At 44.2% G+C, this 22,960-nt stretch overlaps 1 protein-coding gene across 1 annotated transcript in view; it reads left to right on the top strand.

Annotated features, from left to right (window-relative positions):
• Positions 1-22,137, top strand: part of RNGTT (RNA guanylyltransferase and 5'-phosphatase) — a 44,520-nt gene extending 22,383 nt beyond the window's left edge. The window contains exons 13-16 of the mRNA XM_032973648.2: positions 7,440-7,540; positions 8,831-8,897; positions 9,822-9,945; positions 17,280-22,137. Of these exons, the coding sequence (XP_032829539.2) occupies positions 7,440-7,540; positions 8,831-8,897; positions 9,822-9,945; positions 17,280-17,575 (588 nt within the window). The 3' untranslated portion in view covers positions 17,576-22,137. The remainder of the gene's footprint in view (positions 1-7,439; positions 7,541-8,830; positions 8,898-9,821; positions 9,946-17,279) is intronic.
• The last annotated feature ends 823 nt before the right edge of the window (positions 22,138-22,960 follow it).

The following is a 22,960-nucleotide window of genomic DNA, read 5'->3' as shown; positions in this document are numbered from 1 at the left end:
TTAACTGTAATTCTAAGCTTCCCAATCTATGTTCCCTGCCTTCACCAACCCGCACAAATCAGTATTGTGAAGTATGGTTAAATAACCCCCATGTCCCACATGGTGTAGTGATGTCCTCATGCCTGAATGGATTGTTAAACAACGACATGCAGTGACGGTTTTAATTTTAATGTCTGTATAAATCACTTTTGACCAATCCGAGCAAAATGAAGTAAATGCTGGTGTCCTCATTATTTGTTTTCCTAAATCCATTTTTAATTATCGCCTGGGACTTGACTGAGCATTGTGAGGCTTGCATGGTACATATGCTACCCGTGCTCTCATTAGTAGTTAAATGGTGCTGAGCAGCGAGACATAATTAACAACGGTGATTGTGATGGCGGTGGTGGAACGTTCTTAAGCTTTCCAACGAGCATTCCCTGTAGCTGGCAATATATGCCAGTGACATAATTAATGGGTCATTGTTATTATCATTTCTAATTTCATCATTATCATATTTAATTGTTTTTAAATTATACCATCAGAATCATCCAAAGAGATGAACAAATCTAGTATTACACTTCAGTGTGCCAGACGAGAGCCCTGGAAAATGATATCACAGAGCTACTTCTTAGGTCACTTCAATCGGCTATTTCATCCATGGAAAAAAAGTATTTGATCCCCTGCTGTACGTTTGCCCACTGACAAAGAAATGATCAGTCTATAATTTTAATGGTAGGTTTGTTTGAACAGTGAGAGACAGAATAACAACAACAAAATCCAGAAAAACGCATGTCAAAAATGTTATAAATTGATTTGCATTTTAATGAGGGAAATAAGTATTTGACCCCCTCTCAATAAGAAAGATTTCTGGCTCCCAGGTGTCTTTTATACAGGTAACGAGCTGAGATTAGGAGCACACTCTTAAAGGGAGTGCTCCTAATCTCAGCTTGTTACCTGTATAAAAGACACCTGTCCACAGAAGCAATCAATCAGATTCCAAACTCTCCACCATGGCCAAGACCAAATAGCTCTCCAAGGATGTCAGGGACAAGATTGTAGACCTACACAAGGCTGGAATGGGCTACAAGACCATTGCCAAGCAGCTTGGTGAGAAGGTGACAACAGTTGGTGCGATTATTCGCAAATGGAAGAAACACAAAAGAACTGTCAATCTCCCTCGGCCTGGGGCTCCATGCAAGATCTCACCTCGTGGAGTTGCAATGATCATGAGAACGGTGAGGAATCAGCCCAGAACTACACGGGAGGATCTTGTCAATGATCTCAAGGCAGCTGGGACCGTACACACTACGCCGTGAAGGACTGAAATCCTGCAGCGCCCGCAAGGTCCCCCTGCTCAGGAAAGCACATACACATGCCCGTCTGAAGTTTGCCAATGAACATCTGAATGATTCAGAGGACAACTGGGTGAAAGTGTTGTGGTCAGATGAGACCAAAATGGAGCTCTTTGGCATCAAATAAACTCGCCGTGTTTGGAGGAGGAGGAATGCTGCCTATGACCCCAAGAACACCATCCCCACCGTCAAACATGGAGGTAGAAACATTATGCTTTGGGGGTGTTTTTCTGCTAAGGGGACAGGACAACTTCACCGCATCAAAGGGACGATGGATGGGGCCATGTACCGTCAAATCTTGGGTGAGAACCTCCTTCCGTCAGCCAGGGCATTGAAAATGGGCCGTGGATGGCTATTCCAGCATGACAATGACCCAAAACACACGGCCAAGGCAACAAAGGAGTGGCTCAAGAAGAAGCACATTAAGGTCCTGGAGTGGCCTAGCCAGTCTCTAGACCTTAATCCCATAGAAAATCTGTGGAGGGAGCTGAAGGTTCGAGTTGCCAAATGTCAGCCTCAAAACCTTAATGACTTGGAGAAGATCTGCAAAGAGGAATGGGACAAAATCCCTCCTGAGATGTGTGCAAACCTGGTGGCCAACTAAACTACAAGAAACGTCTGACCTCTGTGATTGCCAACAAGGGTTTTGCCACCAAGTACTAAGTCATGTTTTGCAGAGGGGTCAAATACTTATTTCCCTCATTAAAATGTAAATCAATTTATAACATCATAACATTTTGACATGCGTTTTTCTGGATTTTTTGTTGTTATTCTGTCTCTCACTGTTCAAATAAACCTACCGTTAAAATTATAGACTGATAATTTCTTTGTCAGTGGGCAAACGTACAAAATCAGCAGGGGATCAAATACTTTTTTTCCCTCACTGTAGATACACACCTTGTCTGTGCCCTGCAAAGAGTGTTCATCAAATATCAATCAAACTAAATTTTGATTTAAAGCTTTCATGGACTGCATGGATTCATCTTCTTGGTTCTTTCGGTTTAATTGGAAACCACACGTGTAAAATAATAAAATAATGAAAATAAAACACAATTATTTTTATTCTTTTATTATTTTCCTTCTACGTGACTTTACCGAAAGAACCAAGAAGATCAATCAAACTATTAACGCTGTCGTCATCATCATCATCATTCTCGTCATCTGTTAGGTCAGCGCTGCTTGTATGTACGTCTGTTGAACTTCTTTCGCAACGTACGTAGCCAACCGTGCTAATCGGAGGTGCCTGACAACTGCCACCATCACCTGGTGTCAGTATCGGCTGCATAAACTCTCCAGGGATTATGTGGAAAGATCACCTTTGAAATGCCATGGCAATGCTCGATGGCAAGTAGGCGTAGAGACAGAGGCTGAGCACGACTTGATGAGGATGGGATCACCAATTTCATTGGTGATCCCCATGCAATGAACACTTTATTACACGTGTGGTTTCCAATTAAGCCAGGCTGTGTTAACTGGAGCTGGATTATTTTTTTAATGTCTCCCTAATTAGATGCATGCAGACAACTTTAAAGGCACATTTCTCTCTACGTGCGTAGTCTTATGAACAACGTAAGTGCCGTGTAATAAGTTGTCACTGGGGCATTTAAGGGATGTTTAAATAGCCATATCGTCCGTCGCATCGTCGCTATGACACATTCGGAATACACCTGATCGTGTTCCTCTTAATAGAGACGCTGTTATTACAGCGTGTGCCCACAAGCATTCGATTTTTTATGGTTCGTGTAAAGAGTTTATAGTGAGAGAAATGTGGCGAGGGGTAGACGTGCTTACGTGCATCACAAATGCGATTTACTTTATACTGTGGATATGTGTAGTTTTTAGAAGTTATGACTTTCACTGCTCCACTTTTTACGTTACAAAGAGTGTTGCTGCCGCGTAACTTTGTCCTCATGATTCCCAGCAAGTATGGTTGCTGGAGCCCGCATGCATAACACATATTCTGATTCATGCATTGGCGAACGTCCATTTTTATCAGTTTCTTTGGCAAAATCCTGTTGATGTCTCTGCAGTACCAAACATGGTGACGTATAATTAAACAACCGCATGTTACCGATTGGCACGGGTAGGCTTTCATTCAACAGTAGTGACAAAGAGCCGTAAATTATTTTCTCCATTATTATATATTAAGTATCATGCAATACAAGAGTCCACCACTAGAATCGGCAATCCTTTTCTGGTGTAGATTTGGTGAACAGCTCACAATTCTCTAGCACACTTCTAATTTTTAGCGCATAACGCTGCCGTTCACTGCGCGGGTGCCACTGAGGCCCGGCTGTGCGCGTGCGTTGGGTCTGAACGTGAAGGTTGCTTAGAGAAGCAGTTCCACCGCTTGATTCTGTTTTTTTCTGCCTGAGGACAACCGCTTGTGTTGCGATCAAAACGTCGTGATTTATTTTATTTTATACCTACGTGACTTTACCGAAAGAGCCAAAGAATAAGAATGAAGGAACTCCATTTCCAGGTGATGAAGAACGGCTGATTAAATATCACCGCTCATTCAAAATGTATGCCGTCTCTGCACCCTCCCGCGAGTGGTTAGAATTTTTGCTTTAATGTTTAATAAACGCGGCGCGGTGCCTCGGCCCGCTCATGAAAGTGTAGCGCCGTAAGGGCGAGAGCCAGCGGGCCACTGCAGAACATCATTAAACACAATCAATCGCCAAATGCAGTGGAAACAAAAATAATTGGTAGGAATTTCGATTTAAAGCTTTCGTGACTGCAAGGATTCATCTTCTTTGGTTCTTTCGGTAAAGTCACGTAGAATGAGAATAAAATAATATTGTCTTATTTTATTTTATTATTTTATTCTCATTCTACGTGACTTTACCGAAAAAACCAAAGAAGATAATTGGTAGGAATTTATGAAACCGTGCTAATTTGAGGTACGAGTAAAACGAACTTTGTAAAGTTTTCCATAAAACGAACGTTGTAAAATTTTCAGCACTCTTTGTTGTTTATGTACGTAACATGTAAAAAAAATGCATTCATAATTTGGTGCCTACAAGGACTTCTAATGCATGTGTCGATTCTGATCATTTGTTCTCCATTTAGAGATCTAAACAGGAATAGTTACGTCCATTTTCTTGTATTTATGGAAGGGCAAATCAATAAATGGGATTTCCACTGTATGCAGCAGATCTGTCGGGCAAAAGCTTTAAAATCAATTGGGATGAAATTGTTCTTTAATAAGCAATATTTTTGCACGGCTGCTCTTTGTAAGTCGTGATCATTATAAACAGAGTGCACTGTAATACATTACATTTCATTAAATAGTGCAATATAAAGCTGAGCTAGTTGTAAAATAAAATAAAAAAAATACTTTGATAGGAAACGGGGAACAAAACCTTTTCTTATCTCCCCATGACATACTCTGAAAAAAAGCAGGGCTTGTTTGGACCTTATGTGGTGGGATTTGACGTGCATTTGATTTCTCATTGTGTGCAGTAGGAGAGCTTACATGCTCAACACAAGCCCTGTCAAGGGGTCGCCACAGAAAGCTGCGTGCCCGTAAGCACTTGGCACCTGTATGATCAAATCAGTGTGGTTCAGCATGCAAACCCCTGCCTGCGTTCACTGTTCAGATATCATCGGCAAGCTCAGAGTACATTCGGAAGCCGTATTAGAGAGTGCATGCATCACCTCATACCCAGGTGGGTTGCTAAGTGGACTGCTGTTTTCCTGATATTCGATGCAAAGGGGTTCTCATCCTCTATAACCAAGTGCTCATAACCCTTGGCCCGTTCGGCAGTGGGTTGTTCGTGAAATTCCGTTGTGCTGCCGATGGTTTGGGGGTGTAGGCAGTGCTGCCCGTGGGAGATGCGGTGGAGCGCAGCGTGTCCGGCAAAGCTGGGTCCTGCATAACGACCGTGGAGATCTACTTCGTGGGTTTTCTCCGTTGCGCTGTGTAGCTCCGCTGTGTTTTCCATGGCTTGTACTTACCGCCTGTTCAGCACGATGTCCGACGTTTTACTCCACGTGCGGGGAGTTTCTTCAGAATACGCTTCAGTTCCTGATGGAGCGCCCCCCCCCCCCCCCCGAAGCGCGAAGGCGCGAAACGTCGGACGTCGTGCCGAACAACATGCAGGACAACGCAAAAGCACTTCGGAGAGCTTAACCGTTGCGCTGAGTCGTGGGCGCCGCAGCCAGGTTCCCTGGGAGTCTTGGTGAGCCCTGGATCCAAATGGCCTCGTGTGTGCTGGCTTTCCGAGAAAGCCGCAGAAGAACCCACTTCCCTGGCATGATCCCGATTTTAATGTCAAGAGGCTCAAGAGAGAATCTGTTGCAGCTTCAGTTACCCAAACGGACGTTAATTACGGTCGGGTGGGGAAGTGCTGAAATGATAATGACAAGGCACCTTTTTAGCAGTCAGACCTTTTCAGATGTCCGGAAAGCATCCACGCACAGCTGTCGGCTGACATTAAAATGTAAATATGTGCATTTATTAAATTTTTTCCTTCTCTCTTGGAATCCATGCTCATTCCCTAACATAGACTATCTGACGACACAAGTTTACTGCGACAAGTGAGTTTCCTCTCGTGTTATGTAACATAAAAGATGCCTGACGTATGATGCAAAATAATATTTACTTAACGCGGCATCAAAGAGGAGCATGAGCAGTGCTTAAATGTCTCACTTTAGAAATTGTCGACGACACTTATTCAATTCAAATATGTTCTTAATTCGACGGTACCTAAATCACATTATGCATGTAAGCGTCCGTTATTTCAGGTGGATACACGGTTAGTTTGCTGCAGTTGTATAGATTCTGTAGATTCATACCACTATGCGTTTTACGTTGAACCATGGTGGGAACAAATCTATGAATGAAATCATGACAATTAATTGATTTGTGACATTCCTACGACCCGGTACATGCATGTGACCTCCCAGTCTGCCGTGGTCTTGTAGTATTTTTTTTCCTCAGTGGGGTCAATATAGGACAGTAAAATAATGCCGTTTTAGCGAAAACAATATGTTGTTTTCCCCACATTTAATCCAGATTTCACAATCAGCATCATGCCACGAGATGAAAAATCCATTCAGATCGCTCACAGAAGCAGTACAATGCTCAATGTTCTGGGATGGTCCACGGAATCGGATATCACAGAGCTACTGCTGAGATGCCTTCAAGACCCAGCCAACAAAGTATGGGGCAGCATTTGCCTGCCGACTCTGCCATCTGAGAGTTATGTTCATCGTATGAAAAAACAATATTTTAATTCTCAGAGCTGGATCTTAGCCAGTTGAAGTGCAGATCCAGATTTAATGTAATTTATTGTATACATTCATTGGTGGCTTACCATTAAAATCATTAACTCACTACAATTGAAAACCAAGTTTAATCATAGACAGCTGAAACCCAGATTCGCACACAGATTCTTAGTGGTGCCAGTTCACCACTCTGACCTCCGAGCCACCCAGCTACCTCCAATGTATCATGTATTCAAATGGTGCACGTGTCGCCCCATGCTGTAAATTATGGCGTGTACAATGAATGGCATAGTATGTGAATTACCATACACTGTTCCGCACGCGTGTGTGTGTCTGTGTGCGTAGGTTCTCGTGGCACAGCGGTTAGCCTGCTGTGTTACAATCCGGCGACCTGAGTTTGATTCCCGCTATTGGCCAACATCAGTGACGATTATCTGAACCGATCCTGTGCCTCCCCTAGGTCGACTCGTCCTCAAATGAGTATCTAGTGCGATGTGTAAACATAGCCACTAGGGAGAAACTAAATGAAACTATTTTAATTTTACCAGGTAAGGCCCACTGAGCTATATAACTCTTTTTTAGAAGCAACCATGATAGCTCAACGAAGTAGCTTATCATGTGGAAATGTATAGCAGCCAAATGCTCTAAGCGCATGTTTATAAATGTAGAGGGAAAAACCAAAGGACCTGGAGAAAATCCACGCGGCCACATTGAGAGAAACTTGCAAACTCCAAATATACAGGCAAAGGTGGCCTGGCATGGTGCTGGCCACCCACCCCCTCGTGTACTGTGCCGGCCTTGTACAAGCGCAGCACTAAAAGCACTTGCTCCAAGGGTCTGTTAAAGCTATATGGGGGTTCTTTATCTTTGTAGGTGTACGTGCCCGGACGCTGCACGGACATGCTTAAGTGGAAGCCTCCAAGCCAGAACTCGGTGGACTTCCGCCTCAAAATCAGCAAGATCGGCGGCGAGGGGTGAGTGGAGTCTATCGAAAGCCAAAAAGATTTTAAGGTAAAAGTGCAGCCCTCAAGTGTTTTGCTCAGGCGGAAGGGCGTCCACAAAGAGGATGTTCAAGGGAGACCCTTGTCGAAGGTGTTTGGCCTACTCTTCCACGTTAGCCGGATGTTTTGAAAGCGGTTGGAGTAACTGAACTTTTTTCCCCTCCAGACGCGACCTGCAAATCGACTCACGGTGCACCCATTAATTCTGCTGGGTGGACCAGAGGCGTTGGGGGGAAGGGTGTCGGAAAACTTGATCATGGTTGCAACTGCCAGGCCCGAAATTGCAAATCCAATGTGCTCATCATTATGCCATGGCAGCATCTGGGCATCATTTAAAAGCAAGTGGAAGAATAAAAACATAAAAGAAATAAAATTGTCCCGTAAGGGGCGGAAAACACTTTGCGTGCAGTGCTACCTTGCCAATATGCATTCCATCAAGAACTGGCAGATTCCAAATAAACTTCCCTGTATATTGTAAAATAAAGTAGTAAATAGACAATGAGTTTGTCACCATCTGAAAATAAAATAACGTTTCAGTTCCTCGGCCTTCTTGGGCCAGTGTTTTTAAGTAAAGGTTGCTTAATCAGACAAACTGAAACAGATATTTTTGTGGAAAACAGGTCCAGGAGGTCCAAAGGCCGATGAGCTCGGGATATTTTCTTTCATTTTTACAAGAGTGTGGTAAAGCAGACCTGCATCTAGATAACATGCAGTTCCTTGGTCATTCAAGTACAAGGATGTCAACAGTATAAATCACAATGTCAGTCTAGTATGTTTCTTATGGATTACTTGTGTCTCTCTTCATTGTGATTCTGTGGCCATTGAGTTGTGTGCATACAGAACATCAGTTAAAAATGCGTCGAAGTTGTATGCACATGATTCATGTTGCACAATCAGTTCTGTGTGAGACATGGACTGGCAACAGTGAGGATGGGTGTTAAGCCAATGTGTGTTCTGGGAGCGGTGATGTATTTGTTTGCACACTACGCAACAAACCGGACATCTCACTTTAATTCCCAGCCGTGGCTAGCATCAGTGACTTGATAAACTGCTGCAGCACCTCCCCTAGGTTAGCTTAGCCTTAATTGAGTACCCAGTGCCAGTGTGTTATGTGAACATTACCGCTGTGAGCATGTCGTGTTTGCGACCATTACCCTTTTGTCCACCACGTTGGCCTTCATGGGTGCTCACGGACAGCACTTGTCCCAACATTCTGTGAGGTTAACCTGTCAATCGTTTGTCTTTGCGTGTGTGTGTATTAAGCTTGCTGACGAAGACCATGGGGCTCCTGTATGTGGGCCAAAAGGACACTCCATTTGCACAGATGAAGGTATATCAATGCCTGACACCATTATGCCAAGTATAGTGGACTCTCGATAAACCGCGTGCGGTTTATCTGATTTGCAGATTAACTGCATGCCTGAGATTTTTTTAACATAAATTAATAACTCATGGATTTTCCCTTCAGCCAAAATTAACACGATAAAAACAGTTGTGTATTGTTATTCTTGGAAATGTTTATTACAAGTCACGTGCTTAACTCAAAATAATGTGTGCTCCGGTTAATCTGAAATCCACTTGATCACTTCTGCAGTACAGTAGTTGTATGTTTTTACAGCAGTGGGCGGAGTTTCATTAATGTTGATTGGTGTGGCTCTGCTATCATCCACTTAGTGGGGTCAGTGTTATCACTGAGCACGTGCATAAATCGCTTGTTCGTTCGTATATTCGTGTTTTTTGGCAGAGATCCTTACTTCAGCTCTTCACAACTTACGTAATTCTGAGTTTTGTGAAGAAAAATAAATATAGTACACACGTTATTCATGTTGTGTGGGAGTTTTTATCAGTTAGTCTCGACGTGCCCTAGGCCTGTCTGCATGCGAATGCATTTTGCATTGTTGCATCATGCACCTTCACCTATCAAAAAAGTGGGTCATTCTCCTGCTATTAGTGTGAATATATGAGGTTTGTCTCTATGTGTGTGGGTGTTGCGACAGGTGCTGCAATGTGGTTGACGTATCATTCATGTCGTCCCCACAGCATCTGTTTACAAAAACGAGTTATAAGGGGCCAATGGCGCGAATGTGAATGAATGAACGGGGCCCTCTCGTATGTGATTGTTCCATCAGGGTGGAGGCTACAAAACGAGATTGGTTTGTCAGGCTCAATGCCTTTCGACATCTATTCCCGCGTCGTTTTTTGCACGTTTCTGTGTTTTCGGTCACCGCGATCGCCTTGCGTGAAATTCCTCCAGGCCACCAAGGAGCTCCGGCAGTACGACAACAAGATCATCGAGTGCAAGTTCCACAACAACGAGTGGTTGTTCATGAGGCAGCGCACTGACAAGAGCTTCCCAAACAGCTTCACCACCGCCATGGGTAAGCGGTGCATATTCAGCCAATCTGGGGACAACCACCATGCAACAGCGTGTGTGTGTACGGTAGTGTAGCTGTTAGCGCGTTGCGCTACGAACCCGGCGACCTGAGTTCGATTCCCGTTCCCGGCCAACACCAGTGATGATATTTGAACTGGTAATGGGCCTCCCCTAGGTCGACTCAGCCTCAAATGAGCACCTGGTGCGGCGTATAAACATCGCCACTAGGGAGACAAAGGCGGTCTGGCGTGGTGCTGGCCACCCGCCCCCTCGTGTACCGTTCTGGCCTTCATAGGTGCTCGCTAACAGCACTTGCCTCAACAGTCTGTTAAGGCTATACGGGTGATCTTTGTGTTACGGTTTGTCTTGCTTGTGTGAATCTTGTATGGCATGTCTTTGTATGTGTGTGTGTATAATGTTCAGTATACATTTGTATATAGTGTATGTTGAGTGAGGAGTGGTATTGTAGTGGTTAGCGCGTCTCGCTATGAACTCAGTGATCCGAGTTCGATTCCCGCTCAATGCCAACACCAGTGAGAATAATCTCAACTGGTCCTGGGCCTCCCCTAGGTAAACTCGACCTCAAATGAGTACCGGTGCAGTGTGAAAACATTGGCACTTGGGAGACAAAGGCGGTCGGGCGTGGTGCTGGCCACCTACCTCCTCGTGTTCTGTGCCGGCCTTCGTAGGTGCTCGCTAACATAACTTTCCCCAAATGTTTGTTAAGGCTATATGGGAGATCTTTGTCTTGTTGTTTGTATAGTACTTTTGGTGTGGGTGTTTGTAGGGTATGTATCGTTTATCTTGTGCAGAGTGCCTAGTTTGTATGGTGCTCAGTAAGGGTGTGGAGTGTCTATGAGATGTTGCGTGTTTGTGCTGTGTGTGCATGTATGGTGTGTATGTGTATTTGTGTGGTGTGTGTTGTGTGAGTATGTGGTATATATTGTGCGTGGTGTGTGTGGTTATCTATGTATGTGGCATATTGTGTGTGTGTCTGGCAATCTACCTAACTTTCTACTAAAAGTATTCTCCCTGACAAGATCAATAGTGTCATCGTGAAGAATATAAGTAACAAAATAAATAAAGATAAAACCCGCCTCCATCCCATATCTTTCCATCCACATTAAAAGAAACAAGTACATTTGTACACATACCATCAGCCACATGGCCTTCTGGGATTGAATTTGTTTCACTAGCATTGATTTTAATACAACTCTGCGTAACAATGTACGTGAATTTGCTGCTGCGCATATACACAATTGCACAATCCTCTACCGATGTATTTGCATAGTGAAGGTTAGTCTGCATGTTCAAAACCCACTCTCAGTGAAACTCAGTGCCTGTATGCAACGCCTCCTGCTGTAACTGGCTGACTCGGGCCTGCCCTTTCCACCAGGAGGTAGGTGTGAAGGGGTTTAACGTGTGCATTAGCAAGAGCATTCATACATAACCCGCGTACGGGACGCCACACCGCCACTGTTTTGAGCACGTGGGACACTAGACAGTGCGTTAATTCGCTTTATCTCCACTTTACCCAAGCTTCATATTGTTGTGTTTACTCTAATTAGTATCACTCATTAGGTGTTTATCAGCTCCTAACCCCCACCGCATGGCCCTCTGCAGCTGACTGCAGGGCCAGGGTAAGACTTGAAGGGTAATTGGGGCGATGTTCGCGATAGGTTGGTGTGCTTTTGATTTGTATTTCCTCGCACGTTTCTGGCTCCCCGGTGGATTCTTATGCACAATTAAATTCGTTCAGCACGTCACATCGAGGCAAATGTGCTTTAATGACTCGGTTCCACTTGAGGTTAAAGTAAATAAATGTCGTATAATTTTGCACGTGTGTGCATGCATGCATACATGAATACGTTCAAACACTCCTTATTAAAGGCATTGGCCCACACACCCCAATGCAGAAGCTTCCTGGAAAAAAAGACTTGAAATTTAGTGAGACTTTCCTATGGAAACAAATGTTATAACCTGGTGAGAACACGTTGAAACTGTATATATATTTTTTATTAATTATGTATACTGCATAAAACTCGGATGTGCCTGGGTTGAACCTAGATCCTGCTTCGCTGGGCAAGCACCATGGATGCCAGGTTGTAATAGGTGACTTCAGGGTTACACAAGTGGGCAGTAGAGGGCAGTGCGCCAAAATCTGTGGTCACGTGGATTTTTCTGCAGGTCTTCCTGTTTTTCCCTCCGCAACACGCAACATGCTTTTAGAGTATTTGGCTGTTATAAATGTCCACGTGATAAGCCACTACGTTGAGCTATTATTTGTGGCAAGGTCGCTTCTGAAGAATAGAAATATAGCTCAAAGTGGGCCTTACCTGGTAAAATAAAATAAAAAAAAATAGTTTAGTTTTAGTTTCTATACTCCCCACTTTAACCATTCCATGCTGACCAGGATGGTGAAGTATGGTTAAATGTCCTTCCATGACTCGCATGGTGTGGGGGAGGCCCTTCCCTCATCCAGCAGCAGATAGATGAAAATGGCCATACATGTATGTACTGTATAAGAGCAATGTTACAGTTCTTTGTGAAGAAGGCCTACATTAATGTTTCAACAGCACTGTATCTTTCATTGTATATTTGTACGGCCATTGTCTATTTGAGTAAGAAGCAAATTATAAACAATGGAGCTCATGGTCTTGCTGGCATTGTAAATCGTGCTCCATTCTTTGCTTTGTCCACCGCCCGGCCTTATCTCACAGTCGCCCCAATTGTAGGCTGTCTCTGTTACCGCACAGCACCAACTATTAAAATGTGAATGCTTGGAAGAGAAATACAAATTCTGAGGGGGTCATAATTTCAATTCAAAACACTTTTTTTGTCAAACTCTCATTTTGTCTTAAAACCCTCGGTTTGTTAGGTGTCATGTTAAACTAAATCAATGCATAGTAATTTCGATGAAGCCGGTAATGCACATGAGAAGATAGAGAAACTTGCAGCATGAAGGATTAGAGTTGTCTTAAGAATATTACCAGTTATATAATATTAAGCCGAATCTTTTGCTCACTCTTTTTTCCACTTCGCATTTGCAAACTTTTAATTAAAACTCTTTAAAAAACGATCATGGAACAGGACTAATAAGTGAAGCGTTTTGGTTATCTTTATCATAATACCGTTATTTACAATTAAACATTTTTTTTCCAAAGGCAAATCTGTCTGTGCAATTACACTTTCAAACACCGCAGCCAAACAGGCACATGTGGTGGCATCAGTCACAAGTATTGGGGAGAGAGCAGCTTGTTATTGTGTCGCTGGCACAGCCAGAATAATGGCCCATAAGCAGCCAGTTGTAGCCGAAACCGAATCTCCGTTGTCCTGCCATTTGTATGTTATCCTCCACCCTCGATGCTGACAGATGCCCTGAACAGTACAGGGCAGGTGAGCAGTCACCATCTTGTTTTTATTGCTATCACTTCTGCAGCCCCTACTGGTTAAAAGGGATGAGCAAGTCCCTCCTCAGAAGCCAGATCGATTATCCAGAGGTGCCATTTTGGCCTGCAAACCAAACCGTGAGCACCCAGATGCTGATGGGAGAAATGGCAAGCGATCCTGATTCTCAGGGCAGCTGATTCAAAACCCTGCCATTTATTTCCAAGGACTCAAAAGCACTCCCCCCCCCTGCCCAACCCAATCAACTGTTTTTATACAACAGCCAATAAAGCCATCAACCTTAACTCTCTTTCCATTCCGTTGACGTACACGTAAGTTTGTCATCGGAATTGAATTGGAAGAAAACTCAAATGAAATAACTTTATCGGTATTCTTGGTTCTTTCGGTAAAGTCACGTAGAAGGGAAACAATAAAATAATAAAAATAATAAACAATAAAATTCTCACGACGTTTCGACTGCAACACAAGCAATCATCATCAGGTGTGAAAACCACAGCAAGAAAATGTGTTTTTCACACTTGATGATTGCTTGTGTTGCAGTCGAAACGTCGTGAGAATTTTATTGTTTCCCTTCTATGTGACTTTACCGAAAGAACCAAGAATATGAACCCTGCAGTAACGAAAGCTTTAAATCAAAACTTTATCGGTACCGTCTTCAAGTCAGACGATGTACCGAGGCTCCCACAAGGCCATGCGGGAGCTCACAGCTTTCATTGTATGAGATGTAGCTGATAGAGCTACAAGATGATGGTCAGTGGATATCATGAAAGCAATTAGCTCTTCGAGCTATGTGGAATTTTGATCGGTATCTTGTTGTCTTGCTTGAGTTTTCTCTGACACTTCACTGAAAATGTTCCAATTCCAGGCCCTCTTGAAAAATAATCTTGAGGAACAATAGGGCTTTCCTACTTAACAATAGCTTGTTGTATTTACTCATAGTTTTATTGGGTTAGATCATGTTGGTATAAAAATGTAACTTATTATGAAAGCCTGCATATGATATTAGCTTATTGTAATTTAACTTCAGTGATTATCCACACTTATAGTTTTAGTGTATGTATTTTTCAGTGAACCTCCATAGTGTCCACAACCAGAAGTCCTTCCACAGTAAAACTTGGTTTCAAATTAAATTTGCGCACTTTTTTCTCACAACTTTAAAAAATTCATATTTTGATTTAAAACTTGTGAGAATTTGTTTTATTGTTTCCCTTCTACGTGACTTTACTGAAAGAACCAAGAATACAATTCATATTGATAACTTTTTTTGCAATTAAAAATAAATAAATGTAATCAATCCTGTTCAGAAGTCGATAGCTAAAGTAGACTCACAGCATAGGGGAATAAATAAATAAATACGTACATCATATTAATTATTCCTTGTATTGCTGCCATCTCATTAATATTCATGAGCGTGCGTGGCATCCTCGTGCTGAGGGGTGTCGCACATTGACGTCACAAAGTGATGTCACTTTCATGTAACATCCATGACGTCATGTGCACGTGTGCAGTCACACACTTCGTCATGAATGTAAAACACTTCTTGTATGTGAGAAGCCAAAAGTGGAGGTATGGCAACAGAACAAAAATAAATAAGCAAATTATACAAAAGCAAATCCGGTAGCTCCAACCACGACTTTAGGAGACAAGAGTTAAGATATTTATTTACATTAGAATAAACTTCAGGCGTTGGTCTAAAGTGGCCGCTTTGTTTAATCACATATTTACGTATAAAAACAATAACACTTGAGAGGGGCAACAGCCACTGTTGTTGTATGTATGTAGTGTATGCTGAACTTCTTTCGCATAAAGGTATCCAACCATGATAATCGGATGTGCGGTGGGGGGGGGAAGGACAAACTAAAACACAAGAAGCAGTTCTAAAGAAACCAGTTTTCAATCTAGATGATTTAAAAGCGCACAGCTCCAGTGGCTTCCTGATATCAGAAGGAAGGGCATTCCAGACGGCTGCAGAAGCGCTTAAATGCGATGGGTTTTTGCTGCCGACAGTGAACTGGCCCTTGCTTCCATCCATCACACGTGATCCGCCACATGAACGTGATAACTGGACACACGCTTCGCTGAGTGCTGCCACACTTCTTCCAGCCGCCTGCTCTCAGACCCAATCTCATCGCCACATGATGTGGCACAACCTCACGGCCCGAGGCTCCCTCCCTTCTCGTGCCACATTTACTCCTGCATTTCTCTTGAGTGCAGCCACTGTGTCCACATTGACCGCTGATTGTGGGCGCAACGTTCAGCTGAGCGATTGCTTGTACAAACCCAACCCAGCCTACGCCACCGAAAACCCAATGTTCATTTCACTTTGGCCATTTAAAATAAATTGTAGGTTTCCTTTTTTTTAGGGGGGGGGTGGGGGTTCAGCAGACAAATTTCCCACTTCGTCTTCCTCTTCAGCTGCGGCAGACGGGCAGCTGTGAGAATCGAGAATCGGTGTGCTTTTGGAGCCGAGAATGATTGAAGCAGGTGCACATATCTGTTTGTGCTGGGTGACAATGGTGGGCTTGTTACTGGATTCTATTACATATCATAAGGTATTGCCTATCGGTCCCTTGTGTCTCACCCCGGCACGGGGAATACCCTGGTATTTATCAAATATAAGGGATACCTAGTTTTGAGCTATATAGGACATTGTGCAATACATCGAGCACTTGTCATGTGAAATGGAAAATTCCAGGGTAATGTGACCCCATTATTGACAGTCATTGTAAAGGTACAGCTATTAGTGTAACAGCACTTCTGGCACCGGTAACTTTTTCACAATGTTCATTAGTGAACTAACGGCTGAACGCTCACCACGTACAAGTAGATCGAAATGTAAACGTAGAACCTCAAAGAAACGGGCTCTGAATTCTGACACCGTCATTAGCCTCCTGAGCCACCCGGCCCCAGGTCTTGAACTCGGCTTCTTAGCCCAGCTTGCGAAGCAGACAAACTTCATTCTTGAGCGCCATACAGCACTCGACCTCCTGTTTAAAGTAACGACTAAATTGTAATGAGCGGTGGTAGGTCACTGAAATGTGACACTCGCAGTTTTCTGTGCTGGCCAAACAGTAGACCTAATGGATCAGTCCATGTGCTGTAGGTGCATTGCGTTAAAGGTGAGTTGGGTTATAAATCATCTGCATGGACGTGGTGTTAGGGGGAAAAACAGACTTGCTTCGACGGCCTTAATGGGCAAAGGCGACAACGTTAATGGGCACTTTAACTGTCTGTACACGTGTAGATTTAATTAACGATGCCGCATTAATACGGAACAAGTGTAGTTGACTGTAAAATCAAGTCTGCGGAAAAAGTGGTTTAGTGGGGGGGGGGGGGTTTCTTCTGAAATTTAAATAATTATATTTCCTGCCATTTTGGAGTGTGCTGGTATTGTGCCTGCGTGGTTGCAGGGCAGGCGCCTCTCTTTGGCTGCTCGTTCTCGGGGTTCCATGTCAGTACTGTCCCTGATGCTGACTTATCTTCGCGTGTGCACGGAGAGTCACACTCCTCTAACCCCAGCCTATGAGCCAGATTTGTTCTTCATGCATGAAGCATTGCTTGAAGTGGCGAAGCGTCTCTGAATTATAGTTGTGCCGTTGACTTGGATCTAAGGGCCGTGTTGGAGCTGTGGAAGGAAAGTGTCTTACTTCAGGCGAGATGGTTGCATGCCGGCGGGGTTAAGGGTTCCCGAGGAAAGTGGCGTATAAGTGCATAGTTGGCTTCTCCCTTTTGTGTCTTACGAATAAAGATGCCATGGGAGGCTAAACTAAAAGCACACAGAGAAGGAGCCCCACTGATACCGTATTACAAAGAGCCAAGTCACTCGACAGGAGGGCTGTGGAGTATGGCCCTGAATTGCAGACAGCAGCAGCCAGTAATGTCACCGTGCCCCAGACATCGTACGTGACCCAATCTGTCTGGCCCTCCTAGGCGTGTGCGAGAGCATCCAGTTTCCCGTGACCAAGGAGATCCTTCTGGACCACATTGACAAGCATCGGTACAAATCAACCGGCGCTTCTGCCGCGCCCGCTGCGCCCCACCATCATCACCAGCAGCATCACCAACAGCAGCATCACCAACAGCAGCATCACCAACAGCAGCAGCACCAGCAACCGCCAGCCCAGCAACCACCGACAGTCTCGTCAAACGCCAACCACGCCGCCGGCGTGAAACGCCCGGGCGCGGACGAAGAATCCCTGATGCCGCCGCCCCCTGCCAAGCGGTGATCGGGCGTGAGCATCTGGGCCATTGGCACCGTCGCTTCAGGCGCTGCCCAACGCGCCGGGCTATGTTGACGAAGGGGTCCTGCGGAGACGAAGGCTGCGTGAGCAAGGAAGGGAGGGAGTGTCGACTCGTGCCGCAGACCACATGCCCCTCCCCCCCCACCGCAGCCTCCGCATGCCCTTTTTGCAAGTTTTTGGTTGTTTATGTTTTATTTATGCTCATCTCCTCACTGTTACAAGACACATCTGTCGTCCGTGAATGCATCACAAATGGCTGAACCATACGAATCTAAATTTGTAAGTGTACGCAAGGCAATCTGGCCAGGGATTCATGCCTTAAATGTCAAGATATTCAGATCGGTGTATTAACGGTTTGACCCGGGGTTTTCCTGCACAGGAAGATGAACTAAGTGGGGACGAGGTGGGCCTCCGAGGTTTCCCCGCTGTGTCTCGTGCAGCGCTTCCCTTCCCAGTGGCCGGCTCACTCTTTAGAGGCCCTCATCGAAGCGGAAAAGAAAGCAACCAACGTGTACAAATGCTTCCCTCTGCATTGTTTCAGTGCTATCGTGTACAGATACTTTAGAGCCTGGCAGAAGGCTATGGTGAAACTAAATAATTTCTAATGGGGGATGGAGCCAGACCCAAAGGCAATTCATGTACGGGGACCGTCTGCTAGCCGCAGACTTGTTTGTCCCATCATGTTAATTGTCGCTCCGTTACCCGCACGATGTAGTCCTCGGCAGCATTGAAATGCACACCACGTCCGCGCCTGTCTGCGCTGAGCATACAGACTTACTGCATGAGGACCTACGGAGAGGTATGTGTATGCGTGCGTTTCTGTCTGTGCCCCTGTATCTGTGCGTGCAAGTTTTTAGATTTATAAAAATAACAAGAACGTACGTGTTTTCTTTTCGCCCGGTGCGTGTGTTGGGCAGGTAGCGCCCTAATGCTTGGTTTACATAGTTGCAGGGCCAATGGCACTTGCTGTGTTTTATTTGCAAAAACCCACAGTTCCAAACCCAGAGGCCACAACACTCCATGCATGACCAGCCTGCCCCAACACATGAAACAATCAATGTTTGTTTGCAGAAGTGCATATCAGAAGCTCTCAACTCTGCTGCATAGGGATGCAGCTCACTCCAGCCTTCCCGTGTCAGCTCTCCTCACCCGCACAGGTTTAAATTATGTAACGTGCATTAGATTCTATTGTATCTGTTGATTTAAAAAAAAAACGGTGTATTAGCAAGATGCTACTTCAAAAGACCCTGGCTCTTCGCTCTGCACTCGAGTCCTCAAATTGGGCAGCACACTGAGTAAGCCTGATGCTCCACGAGCTAAATTCCGAGTAGTGAAACTAATGGACTTAAAATGATGCAGCTCAGCATGGTTAATCAAAATCAACAGATAATAGCGTCCCATTGAATGTATTTTGATTGGGAGTGGGGAGGTGGAGAATGTACACTTTGGCAGCGTCAGCCTTTGAGTGTTAATTTGTAAATGTTCATTATCTGCGGTTTACGTTGCGTGGCTAACTGGTCTTGTGGGGCAATCCTCTGCCTAAGCTCACCATCTATGCTGCACCGGGAAGGGCAAGGACACTTGGGGATGCTCAGATTTTGTAACTTTACTATCAGAGTACAAAATCAAAGAAAAATAAACAGTGTAATCACGTTTTCATTTTTGCAGAGGCCGATTTATTGCCGCGTCCGGGATTTTGGAAATGAATGATTTGTTTCTGTGGGAGTAAATCAAGAGCATTGTCCTTGTTGAACAAAGTTCGAAAGTGGTAAACAAACGGCACATTTCCCGTGCACCGCAAAAGTAGTTGGTAAAGGGCAAAGGCGCATCACTGCAATTGCTTGCTCAAGCCACTGCTGGCAGAAGGGCCTCAAACTAGCGGTAGCTCTGGAGATCCCCTCTACGTGACATCTGGCCTACTCTTTCTCGCTGGCCAGACATCTCAGAAGAAGTAGTATACACACTTTACCCCACCACACGCAACCTGCCGATCGACTGTTGTGCCCATTAATACTGCTGGGTTGGACGAGGTGGGGGGGGGGGGGAGATGTTTACTACCTCGCTTATTATGCAGGAGGTTGTGGTTTCAATCCCAAATCTGACACCAGTATATTTGGAGTTTACATGTCTCTCGCCCCGTGATCGCGTGGATTTTTCTCCGGGTCCTGCGATTCTTCCCTCCACATTTAGAAATGTGTTTAAAGCGTTTGGCTGATATAAATTTCCACGTAATGAGCCACTTCGTTGAGCTATCATTTGTGGCCAGGTCGCTTCTGAAAAAGAGAAATATAGCTCAGTGGGCCTGACCTGGTAAAATAAAAATAGATTAGTTTGAGTTTGAAAAAAAAATCCATTATCTCACCTACCATGACCTGAGATCGGACTGGTGACCTCTGAAAATTCCAGTGTGCTATAAACCATTACCACCACAGCAGCAATTCCACTTTAATTGGGTAAATGTATATATTAATATGTAAATAATTGATGCCTCATTTCCAAGACCATTGGGAACTATGCTAGCCCAGTGCTTGTCAGCCAGCCAGTCTGGGGGAGTCTTTGCTCCCTTGACACTTGCTCATGCTGGTTTCCAATTAATACCAGAACTGTGACCCTGAGCTCTCTTCTCACACCAGACCGCATGCGTAGAGCTGGGCAGACCACGAGAACAAGTCATGACACAAAGGGTCAAGGCAGAAGTAATACACGCGTATGATGTAATTAAAGTCACTTGGTTCGACCTCCTTGCCGTAGTAGTGTTAAATCTACATTGTAGAAAATCACATCTCTGCACCTCCGATTAGCACGGTTGGCTACGTACGTTGCAAAAGATCTTCAACATAAAAAACAGAAGTTAACTTTAACTATTCTACACCAGGGCACGTTGGCATTTTAGATAAACTTTGTTTCAAAAGGAACGTATTTTTAAGATCACTTCCTAACCACCGCTCCCTGGCCTAAGAGGGTAAGATGTTGAAGGAAAGGGTAGGAAGGGCTATGTCCACAGAGTTGCACGACTCTTCGTAATTTGAGGACAAAACTCGGTTCTGGTGCTACTGTTGACTTGCTCCTGGGCTGGTACAGCCTTGTGGGCAAGGAACAGAGGCATTTGTATGGAAGGGATTTACATTCGGAGAGAGTCTCTCTGACTTCAGTGTTGGCGCCTGCCCACGCTCCATATATCTATGATTCCCAGTATTCTCCATTTAAATGTAAATTAGGTTGTGTGATGAATTGGCACGCAACTGATGATTGTTAAAGACGGAAATTTGCATGAACCCCGGGGTGTCAGAGCAATGGGTTTTGGGAAAGTTGCAGGCAAATTGTCTGGTTGGTGAGTTAGACATTTGGGCATGCAGTTACTTCGGGACAATACGTGTATATTTTTTTACAATTTAGTGCTAAAATATGAAACTGGGGATTTGAACGATGGTTAAAATGTATCTCTGGTGTGTTTTGCGTTGTATCGCATGTTGTCCGGGATGATGTCCGACGTTTCGCTCCACGTTTCTGGGAGCTTCTTCAGGAGCAGAATGCTCCGAGGACGGGGAGCGAACCGTCGGACGTCATCCCGAACAACACGCGGAACAACCCAAAAATACACAGGAGAGCTATATGGAACAACTACAAAAAAACACAGACACAGTAGTGATGCTTAAAATGACAATGGATGAAAATGCACAGCCTCATCATCTGCCCTTCTGCTTGGCACAGTGTGTACTGAATGGATTCAGAATTCTAATTTGAGAGCCATCACCGCGATGCCGGACAACGAAAGCTTTCAGCAGGTTTTACTTGCAGCTACGGGTGTTCCGGAACTTAATGTTTGAATTTTACACTTGTGGGGAAAAATATATATCCATGCCCCGCTCCCCCTGCTGTCTTTTTCACAAGCCATCCTCGGGGCGAAAATCAGTTTTCGTCACGGGCGAGTTGCCACAATTAAAATGTGACCGTGCGAATTTTGAGCTGTGTGGCTATTTCCTATAGATTGTTTAATCTGCTCGAGTGTTTTTTTTGGCAGCAGGTATTTTCTTTCGTGGCTGTCATTTAGCATCTGAAATTGTATGATCGTGGCGTATTGAATCTTTATTCCATGTCCTCAAGGTGCAAATGTTTGCATTTGTGTTGACTTAACACTGAGATGTGCTGTCGCGTGTTTTAATAAACGTTTAAAATGCCCTTCCGTCCCCGAGTACACGTTCCACAGTCCTTGACTTTAGTTTCAATCATACTTGGCATTGTCTTGTGAACGCGTTGGAACGTTACGCTTTGTTTTTATGTTTCTAATATGGCTATAGCCTTCATTTGTTAAAATGGGCCCTCGATCTTAGATGCACTTTGTTAGAATAATGCATTCTTAATATGCACAAATAAATAACTGCAGTCCAGAATGTGTTTTCATAGCTTTTTTTCGGCCTGAAATTTGGTATTTTTCGTATGTGCTGTTTGACATTTAGTCGTTGCTGTTGGGACATTTAGTATTTGCATGACTTTTCGTGTTTGGTTATTTCATTGTTGATAAGCATTAAAATGCAGTACAATTTGGATTTACCGTGTGTTTCATTATAATTTCAGACGCCAATCTCCGAAACAAACTTTAAAACTGGGCTTTTCGTTAATGTAATACCTTACTAATGGAATAGCACGAACATACTTTCGAACAAAAATCTCACCTTTGTTCCCATGTATGCCGCTGGACGAGAGGTGATGGGCGGGGCTTGGTAACATCATCGGCATCACCTGCATCACGCTGGGCGTGGCTTGTTGGGGGTTGCCTGCCTTCAGAAAGCACGATGTCTTGAGTGGTTTTACAAGAGTCCGAGTAATTGGCCACGAAATAAGTGGTCTTATAATTTCTAGCCAATACATCATTGTCTTCAACGACCATTTTTCTCAGCTCAAAACAACCTATTAAACTAATAATGTATGCATTTTTAAATGTCTATCATGGTGTGTGTGTGTGTTGTTGAGAATGCGGTTTTTGTTAGCTTAAAACTAGGGATTATTTTTTTTACAAAGCCTTCCAGCTATCTTACAATCAGGCCACATTTGAGCACATCTTATGCCAGATTTATATATATATTTTAAACATAGTGTCGCACAGTTATAAAGGGAACCCCATAGTGGTGTAAGTCAATAGCCTGCTTTGGTCGGAATGTGTCTCAGACCTCAAAGAGTTTTCACTCAAGCATGTGGAGGGGGTGAGCATGTGGGTTTGATGTTAAGAACCGCTGCTCGATGTATCCGACGCAACTTGATGGCTTCTCTGCTCACATCCTCCGTGCTTCTGTCGTGTTCCTGTTAACTGCAAAACGGTGCACAAACAGATGGACAATGCTAAAGACAGCCCATTAATCCACTCAAGACCAC

This window comes from Petromyzon marinus, chromosome 51, assembly GCF_048934315.1.
Source record: "Petromyzon marinus isolate PM22_M1 ecotype Great Lakes invasive population chromosome 51, UKy_Petmar_22M1.pri1.0, whole genome shotgun sequence".
Taxonomy (NCBI): Eukaryota; Metazoa; Chordata; class Hyperoartia; order Petromyzontiformes; family Petromyzontidae; genus Petromyzon; species Petromyzon marinus.
The sequence above is the reverse complement of the archived record's forward strand: the minus strand, read 5'-3'. Positions and strand labels throughout refer to the sequence as shown.